The 10,446-nt window shown below is 41.6% G+C and overlaps 1 protein-coding gene across 4 annotated transcripts in view; it reads right to left on the reverse strand.

Annotated features, from left to right (window-relative positions):
* LOC131592196 (ataxin-7-like protein 1) overlaps positions 1 to 10,097 on the reverse strand; it is a 113,867-nt gene extending 103,770 nt beyond the window's left edge. For 2 of the 4 annotated variants that reach the window (XM_058863540.1, XM_058863541.1), the window contains exons 1-2: positions 9,792 to 10,097; positions 9,232 to 9,300 (exon numbers count right to left, since the gene is read on the reverse strand). In XM_058863540.1, the coding sequence (XP_058719523.1) occupies positions 9,232 to 9,300; positions 9,792 to 9,906 (184 nt within the window). In that variant the 5' untranslated portion in view covers positions 9,907 to 10,097. The remainder of the gene's footprint in view (positions 1 to 9,231; positions 9,301 to 9,791) is intronic. The other 2 variants (XM_058863538.1, XM_058863539.1) reach the window with 1 other exon arrangement.
* Between the last annotated feature and the right edge of the window lie 349 nt (positions 10,098 to 10,446).

Consider the following 10,446-nt stretch of genomic DNA (forward strand, 5'->3'; position numbering starts at 1 on the left):
TTCTGACCCCTTGATTCTCTAACTGCACTACTCTTCCTGTCCTTCTTTCACCTCTAAGCTTATTATGTTCTGTTTGATAACAAATTACACTTTTGTCTATAAATTCAGCGTGAGTTTCCTTCATCTGTCCCTTGCAATATAGTGAAACTATTTTCACTAAAATGTCTAAAAACCTTTTACTATTGCAGTATCACAAATTAATAATTTCCATCACCCATAACCCTTGTGCATTCTTCATAAAAATTAAATGCCTTTCTCCTTTTGAAGCATTCACTCTCTGTTTCCGACTTCCATGACTCTCCCCTCTCCTACTGTCCATCCTTCTTGTACCAATCCCTTCACAGAGTATTGGCAGTCTCCTTATTCTTCCTTTGTCTTCTAGCAGGTCTCCATTGAGCTGTATCTTTTGCTACTACTTTTATGTCTGAGAATTTTACATTGTTCCTGAGAACAGGTCTTAAATACAGTAGATTTACATCTAAACAAAAAAATCTCATTCTATCTGACACGTCTTGCCACTGAGTAGCTGTTAGCTTCAGCTCAAAACAGCCAGAACAGAATTTAGATCTCACCACTCCTACCCTTTTTTCTCCACCTCCTCTCTGGATCACCCTGGACAGCATAATCAACTCGTCCATCATTCGGATAAAAAACACTATGATAAACTAGTATGTCATCTTTGCCAGTAGCTTCTCTGTTAAACCATTCATTCAGGTTACAGCTAAATCTAAATGATTCTTCTTGTCTTGCATCCCTAGGACAAAGTCTTCTCTAAACATCTTCAGAGCTAAAGGTTTGTCTGGGCCTTCACCTCACATTAGTTGTATTTTCTTATTTTAAATGTTGACAAACGTTATCCACCTTGTTCACACTGTTCCAAAAGCTCCTTCTCCTATACTCTCATACTACTTTACTCTCTGCATCCATCTATGCACAATCCTCCATTACAAATTTGAATTTGGGAACAACTCATCTTTGCCTTCCAGTCTCCTCTGTTTTATGTACACTAAACTGTCCACATCCTACTTGCTGTCACACCATTTGCTCACATTTCTAATTGGTTCATGGCATCAGTATCCATTTATGAAGCTTTCAACAACCAACCTGCATTTTCATACAGGCCAATTTCCACACCTGAGTAAGGATACCTTCCAAGCTCTTGCAAAATTACTTCATTGCCATCCAGATATCACTTTAAAGCTTTCCTTGTTACAGTTCTAAGAAAGTCACTTTAGTTTAGGCTAAAGTCAACCACATTGAGAAACTAAGTGCTTTTGTTTGTCAATATTCAAACTCCTGCTTCATCATACATTAAAAAATTAGTTCTCTGCAGCACAGTTTCACAACACACGCAAGTACACACCCTTCCTCCCTTTGCTGGTATCCAGCAGAGTAGCATCTTGTGCCTGATGGGGCTGCTAGGTGCCTCAGCTAGGCATTAGGATCATGCAAATAATAATACTGCCTCCCTAGTCATTGCAGTAACAGATCAATTACTTATATTCTTCCAGATCATTGTCCTCTGACTATCTCCATTATCAGACCCAAACAAACAAGGCTCTGTCGGTGTTTGCTGTGGTGGCATGGGTCCAACAAACTTTTTAGATGTAAATCATTGTACCATTCTGTCTCAGTAAAACATAACTAAAAATATCTTAAGAAAGATATGCTATCACATGATAATCTACCTAATCTTGACAATCACTAGTGGCCAGCCTGAAAGCCACCTGAGGACAGGATACTTATCAGAGATTAAAAAATGAACACACAGAAATTATTTACATTTCTTTAAATCTCAGCTTCCATTCTGGCCATTTCATCTCAAAATGATGACAAGCTCAAGTCACCTTATTCTCTTACTGGAGAGGTCCATTCCCACCCTCTTTTGTCTTGCTAGAGAAGAGAATTTTGATCCAGCAAACTTCTCAACAACTACTGACATGACATTAGCATTGTTCAAATATAACTTCAAATTCACAGACTCTGCCTGACCCCTATGTCTAGTCCCTTGCAGTAGGAAAAGGAAGAGAAAGAATGACTGGACAGAAAACATAAAACACTGTATAATATAAACAAATATAAACAAAATAAGGAACATAATGATCACATAGAACCAAACCCTATGAACTCTTGCCCTTTGCCAGTCATTCTCATGTATTGATGCTACTTCACCAGTCACTCTTCTGCCTCTTCTGCTGAACACCTGTTCCCAGGGAACGGAAAGGGAAGCCAGCCTAACCCCCTGTGTACCACGCGCAGCTCTGTCACAATACAACTGCTTCCGTTTTATGGATGATTCAGGAGGGGCCTGCAGATTAAGTGAAACTGCACTAGACATACTGGAACCAGCAGTTGTGCAGAACCTGGAACTTCTGTTGGCAAGTTCTTTGCTACTTCTGGCTGATGCTCTTTCTGATCTAGGAAAACTCCCCTTCTCTTTTGCCAAACAGCACACACTTTGTAAATACATGAACACAGAAATTAAAAAGTTGGAAGACCAAATAAATGTAAATTCTAATTACTGTCAAGAAAGCAGAGAGATAGGAATAGGTGTTGGGCTTAAGCACTGTATTATTAATACAACTTGGTAAAACATGAAATTGAATTACTGAATAAGAAGCAAAACATTTCAGAAATAAGAAAGACATTTCTATGAGCACAAGACCAAGAGCAATCAGAAAACTCACTTCCCCCGCAACATCAGTGGCTTTCAGGCATGACTTTTTTTAAGCCATACAAAAAGTTATGTCAAAACCAGTTCCTTAACATCAGCCATAGAAAGGGACACAGAAAAGAAAAAGATAGAAATTATTCATGCCATAGTTGGTTTTTCTCTGTTTTGTATCAGTTGCAAGTAGCTGTGCTGGATTCTTCCTTCAATTTGAGACAGCTTAGTCAGCTGCATAACACTGCGATAAAAAACTGGGCCATTTTTACTCTCATAGCATCTACCCCTCTCATCCAGCAAGAGAACCACCAAAGACTTCTTGCTATAGACTTGCTAACAGACCTCTGTCAAACACCCTTACTGTCATGACAGCATTTGCCGAGGGGTTTTTTTGCATATTAATTACCTAAAGACACCAGCTTCACCTGGCATCCTGCACCATTAACTCCTGAATCAGCTTTTTCAAAGACAAGCTGAAGAAGTTCAATTTGGAAGACAGAAAGATCCAGCAACTTAATTATGTCCATACAAACCAATAATCTTTCTTGCTAGTTATTCCAAAATCACTCTTAATAATGAATAGTCGTGGCATTCAGATCAGCTTATACTCAAGTTAACTCTTTAAGAAACATTCATAGCAACAATACTATTTTTACTGAAGGTAATCCTTCTTAGTAATTCATGCAGTGACTACCAGAAACTTTTGCTTTGACTACCAGAAACTTATGCTTTCTGCCAACAGGACTCCTGTGATTCACAACTTAAAATGTAATTTGAAATGTTTTCTATAGGAGTTTCCACTGCTTTAATTTCATTCATACACCTCAGCCTTGGTTAAATGGCTAGTATTTTTTTGCCCAAAGGTAAAACAGAATCTGATAATATCCTAATTTTTAATTAACTAGAAAAAAAAGGTATATTTCAAAGAAATTACTCCATTTTACAGTGGAAATAATTCAGCTCTTGTGTAATCTATTTTTAACACACAGAAATCTATATTTCATCTATAAACTATTAACTACATACAGAGGCAGATCAACACGAAAACACACACGTTTGTATATCTAAATCAAAATTAGACACACAAAGTCATTTACTTTCTGTAGTGACAGCAGGGCCTAGGGCACCCTCTAGTAAACACATAAATTTCCCTCTTTCTCAAGTCTGGTTATAAATTACAACTAGTAGAAAGAATGTCAGAGACAGATCCTTAGTGACAGTGCTGGCAGTTGACAGGGAATCACACATGGTTTCCCCACACATAATCAAAAAAAGGTACCTTAAACAACAGGAGATCTAACCTCTTCAGAACAACTGTTGCACAAATAATGCACTTCATCAAGATATGTGAACCTAACAAAACCAGTTTTTTTAATGAAGTCATTTACAGTACAACAGTTTTAGATGCATATTCAAAAACATCAAAATCTTGATTCAAAACACAGAATACCTGATCAGAAAGCCTTACCATTACTCCACTCCTTTTATCCAGTGTGTGGGATGAAGAACTAAAGGACAGGTTTCAGAAAATAACTATGTAACTATGAAGATAAACTACAATTCTGACTAAATTTTCTGGGCACTATCATACATGATGTTTCATTCTTCCTCTGTCATCATTCCTTGAAACACATTAAATGAGGTGACAGCCATAACCAGGAGACATGCCACTCCCCTGCAGAAGCTATCCATATTAAAAAAAAATAAAAACAAAAAAAAATCAGAGCCAGATATCATATATAGAACTGATTAGTCACACATCAGAATGCACACCAGAATTCAATCCCACTGTCATTTTTCATCCTAAACAAAGACCCCAAGGGGACCTCTGCTTACTGTTCTTCTTCTCAGCATAAAGATAAGAACGGTAAGAAAAAGTTTCTCTCGAAAACAGCCACAGTTTTGCTATTTGCAAATTGCAATTGCCCTGCCAAGTCTCAGTTTTTTCACTCATCAAGCACCACAGAATATTACATGTGTTTAAGAATCAGTATCTCTGGAAGATTATATTAGCTTACGGAGAAGAGACGAATAATTACACAACATTCAACTCTCTCTTTTGCCCACCGCAAAACCAACCCCAAATCACCAACTGTGGCGGTCTAAATTCAATAACCTCACTTCTTTCTTTTTAAGTATGTGTTTAAAACCTTATTATTATTTTCTTTCCCTCTCAGCCCTTTCTAACATTCCCTACTACCACAAGAAGGTGGAAGATGAAGGTGGTAAGTAAAACAAGAATGTTTTTATTCTTTTTTGTTTAGTATGTTTTTAAAGGAGACAAATAGCACCACAAGCAAACCACTAGTAAACAAAAAAATAAATAATAATTTAACTCCACTCTCTATGCTTGCATTAACCAGCCGGTTTTGTCTTCTCTTCTTTCACAATCTGCCCATAATAATTTTAGTTCTCTTCCTCTTGCTTTTCATAAAGTAGAATGTTATATGTCGCACACTTTTCCCCCCTATAGAAATGCTCCCTACCACCATCTAACCTCCTTAACTTCTTATTTTTCCAACAAGAATACTAAAATCATCAATATATTTTTCTGAAGAATTAAAAAGATATTGAAAGCAAAATGAATCTGTATCCCTTTAATTTTGTTTTTATGTTGCCAAAGGATTTATCAAAAAACTTTCCATCAGATATTTGTGTGAGAAGTCAAAATGGGAAAAAATATATTGTAAACCATTATCCAATACATTTAAAACTCCAGTTCACACGCGTAATCATAAAGTAAAACGGTGAAGTCTGGGGTGGAACAAAAAAAATCTCTTAACACAAACTCAGAAAAACAATCAGAATTTTTTAACTTCAATAATACAAACGCACTGAACTGGGAAACTGAAGTTGACTATGAAACCAAGTATCCAGACATAGACCTAAATTCCATAGGTCATATTTAACTCTGCTGTAATTCACAAAGATACACAGGATATCTTTTGCTCCTTTACAGCCTGTGTCTACCTGCAAACACTCAATGCTTGCACATTACTAAACCAATTATTAATACAAGTTCTGTACATGAAACCTAAATAATCCCATTCTTCCATTATTTTGTCAAATATTGTATAAAGTAAAATACGAGCCTCCAAAATTAATTTATAATAATTTACAGGTTATGGCTGATAATAACAGAACACACTACCTGACTCAGGCACACAGTAACTGTGATGTTTTACAGAACACAAACTCTCAAATACAGACTTCTTTTAGTATGCCTCCTCTCTGCAAGAAAATCTTCAATTCTTCAAATATGCCATTCAACCTTTTAGAATTCAACATAAATTCTAAATGCTGCTCTAATTCTGATAACCTCTCTTTTAGCTAAGTTGGTTGCTTAGTAGTGATTTGTCAGATAAGTTACACAATACTGTTTCTGTTTCCTGATTAGATAAGCAGATAAGTTTTTTGGGTTTTTTTTTTTCTGGCACAAACATTTATGTATAAAATTTCTCCTTTTCTGTGAGCTCTTGGAACTTTGTAATCCCCTCTCTACAAATCCACACGCCAGTAACAGTCAACTATGGACAGACTGCACTTGCTATAGGAAAACTCAGAATAAGTGTCAGCACGCAAAAAGCAATTCTGTCTAGAAAACTGAACAAACATTCAGGAAATTTCTCTCCCTCTATGCTACCTACATATACACTGCAGAATAAAGGAAAGCAGTGAGCAATACTTCTGTGTCTTTACTTTTACCCTTAATATGGGGCACAAGGCCTCAATGCATCTCTTGCATTACAGAAATGAAGAGCACAATCAGACTGTGACCCCTCCTCCCAGGGACACAACCCCTTGGGCCGGCAGAGACTCGGCAGGCAGTGTTCCTACCCCCCACCTCCAGGAAATGCTGCCTCCCACATCCCCTCCTAGGCCAAAGTGAGGAAGAAGAGCAGCCTACCACTCTAAACACACATGGTACACAACCAGAAAGGAGCCAGAGAAGCAGGGATCAAGCTAACTGGAAGCACTTTTTGCCACCTGCCAGCATTGTTTTCCTTCAAAACCAAAGTGAAACCATGACCTTGTCATGGTCTGAAGACCAACATATTCCCACTCTTTAGCTCCCACTATGCTCTGCACACAGTTTCACTCACCTAAAAAGCCCTCCTGCTAAACTGCTTACAAAGGAATGGCAGCATAAACCTGGCCACATCAGCTAAAGATGATGTGCAGACAAATATGAGAAGAAGTAAGTGCAGAGAGATCAGGTTTTACACTACCTTTATCAAACAGGACAGTCATTTTTGATACTTAAAATCCTGTCCGTCTGTCGCCACTGGTTACTTGATACAAGTAGGTTACAAGTAACATTTGATTTTTCTAAGACACCACTTACAATCTCCTGGCATCACAGATGCCATTAAAAAGGTCTACTCAAGTTGGTAAGATTGTAAAAAAAAGGAATTGGGTTTTATATTCAGTCCTAACATAACCACAACCCTCATCTATGAACAAAGCATGTAAAAAAATGCAACAAATGGTAAAAAAATGTCACACAACACATGAGCAAGGTCAGAGTAAAAGCACAAGCATTTCTGCAAATACATGAAAAACATTTCCTGCAGACCAATCTAACTCTTGACATTTTTCTCCACTTTTATTAATAAGGACTGGGAGGCCCAAGGAAGACTTACAGTGGGTGTTCAGACACACAGATGGGTGTGGTGAAAACACCTGTATTAACAGGCTGCCTAAGTGAATACAGTAGAAATGTTTCAATACATACTAATTTATTCAAACTTCATGGAAGTTCCTTCAAAGTGATCTAACACAAGTTACTACTTGAAAGCAATAATATCCCTAAGGCTTTTTATTTTCTAAATATAACAGTCAATTTTGGGGTTTTTTTTTCATGGTATTATGACATAAGTACTATAAAAGCCAGTAAGTGCTTCACACCTGTCATGATCATAATGTCAGCAATGACATTATGCTTTGTTTGGAAGTAATTTTTCTGGATAGTGAGTTTAAATAGCGCTCCTTTGATGGAGTCTCTGTCCCCCCCACCAAAACCAAACAAGACTGGAACTGATAATTTAAACTGAATCTTTCTAGGAAACAATTTGCATATTATGTATAGTAGAGTAGTAGAGACTCTACAGTCTTTATGTCCCAAGCTTATAATATGAATTTGTGTTCAAGGACTTCTGCGCACAAAACATTTTATCTCGACAAATTAAGCTCCTTATGAAGGCACAGCTGAAGTCGCAAAATTATTGTTTAATTATTTTTGAGTCAACATTACTGACAGATGTACAGAGCCTTGAACCTTTTACCTATAAATAAAAACTACATGAAAATCCCAGTTCTGCTGCTAACTTATCTTTGGGCAGAAAAATTAGAGAGATTCAGGCACGTAAGAATCAAGATAGGAACACAATCAAGCTTGGCATCTCTGTAAAGGTCTTTCAAAAAGGAAGTTTTATGGTATTTTAAATAACTTTCATGAATACTCCATGCAATTTTATAGTTTATCACACTAATCTACATTACTCATTAATTCATTCCTTTTTCAAGAGCTTGTTTAGAAAACATAAGATTCCTTTGAGCTGCCAAGATGCTCAAAATCGAACGCATGTGTAATGACAACTGCAATGTAATGAGAAACTTAACATAATTTCAGAATATATATTATGACATTACAGGTAATAGCGGGATTTCTCTCACCATGAGTAAGTCACACCAAAGTTTAACTGTGATGGGATTGTTCATTATGAACTGACTTCCCAAGAAGTATCTCCCAAGACAGGGAGGTTGTGTACGTAAAGTGCTTTCTTAACGAACAGAAACAAACACGAAGCTACTCGAAAAAGCGTCCTGAACCATTTCACTAGTTGCACTATGTGTTACCTCAGCATGATGTTAATGATACACATCACAAACAAAATGTTTCTCCTCTTGAGGCTGACAGAGCTCTGACAGGCCTGGCATATTGGCAAATACCACTAACCTGGAATTTGCCTGCTCACACTGACAGTACCAGAAGAACTCATGGCCCAAATTACTAATTTTATTTATTTTTGCATAATATGCATGGGTTAGTGTAACCTAAGATAATATTTGATGCTGGCTGCTCAGTTGATACACTCAGCACTGCAAATGAAGAATAAAATGCAATTTGAGCTAAAGTGAATAAACTTAAAGATTGTAACAAACCCTTTCTCACTGCAAGGGAAAACATCTTTACTAAGTTTCTAATAATAATATAACATTTAAAGTTTATATGCTTATCTTCACACAAGCAACTGGAATGTTGCACCAAGGGACAGGGTCCACAAAAAAATCCAATATGGCCACTGACGTGTAGTTGTCTTTAGCCTCAAAATTGTCTTATTTTTTACCATGTCTGTCAGTTGCATGTATACACCTGTTATACCCGTACTTCAAAAGAAGTTGACACAGTGATAGTCATCTGCATGTATCCAACCCTGAAACGTTCTTCACGGCAGGGAAATCCATATGCTATCAGACCACCCTGTCAAGGCCAAACCACAGTCATTCACAACCACCAAGAAACAGACAGGTAGAGAGGTGTGCCAGCACTATCCACTTACCTTCTTTATTAAGCCTCATAACCTCCCTGCTTTTTCCACCCTCCTTTCCAGTCTCTTCCAGATCTACACCTGCAGAAGAGAAGCAGAGTCAGGAAGCACCGAGGGCCCTGAGGTGTGCATTTATTGTTTGGCGAGGAGAGGAGGAGAGGTGAGGAGGTGAGCAGTGTTTCTATTTGCAACAGCAAAAGCACAATGGTAGGAGCATCTGCCAGGGAGCGGAACCGCCGGGCCCCCCGCGGCAGCACCCTCGCCCCCCCCTCCCCGCCCGCGGCATCCTCCGACCCCTCCGCGCATCCTCCCCCTCGCCCCCTTCCCCCACCGCGGCGCCGGCCCAGCGCCGCGGGGCAGCGGCACGGCAGGCGCGGCGCGGCGTGCGCCTCCCGCACACATGGCACGGGGGCTCGGCCGAGCGTCAGCTGAGCGCCCGGGGGGGCGGCACCTCCCGGCCCCGGCGGGAGGAGGGAGGGGAGCGGAGAGGGGGGGGCGGCCCGGCCGGACCCCGGCCCCGCTCCGGGGGGAGCGGCGTGCGGAGCCGGACCGCGGCCGGTCCCTGCCCTTACTGTGCGGGGGGGCGGCGCCGTGCGCGTGCGGGGGGGCGGCCTCCCGCACCCAGGCGGCCCAGGGCTGGCCCAGGAACGCCTCGGGACTGGGCACGGGCCGCTCCAGGGCCGCCATGGCGCCGCGCCTGCTCCTGCCTCCTTGTTGCTTTTCCCGTTTCCTTCGGCGGCGGCGGCGGCGAGCGAGCGAGCGAGACACGGGATTCGAGAACGCCGCACGTCATCCTCGGGACGTTCCGCCGCCCACACGGGGGTAGTGTCAGCCCCTGCTCCCTATCAGATCGGGCTCCCCGCCGCACAGCGCGCATGCCCGCGCCCCCCGCGCCTGCGCCCCGCGCCGCCGGCACCGGGCCCGCGCCCGCCCCGAGGGGCGCCGGACCCGCGCAGCCCCCGAGCTGCCCCTCCGGCACCGGCCCGGCCCGGCGGAGCGGAGCGGGGCCGGCGGCCCGGGAGCCCCGCCGGGAAGGCGCAGCCGCCGGCCGTGTGCGCCTCAGGGCTGCGCGCCCCGCGTCTCGCAGCTCCCCGCAGTAAGTCCCTGGGACGGGCTCTCGGTAACTGCGGCACGGCCCCTCCGCGCCCCAGCGCGGCCGCGAACCGGACCCGGAGTGCGGGTTTGGGGCTCCCCCGCTCCCCTACTTCCAGCTGCGCTCTTGTGGAT

Source organism: Poecile atricapillus, chromosome W, assembly GCF_030490865.1.
Source record: "Poecile atricapillus isolate bPoeAtr1 chromosome W, bPoeAtr1.hap1, whole genome shotgun sequence".
Classification (NCBI taxonomy): Eukaryota; Metazoa; Chordata; class Aves; order Passeriformes; family Paridae; genus Poecile; species Poecile atricapillus.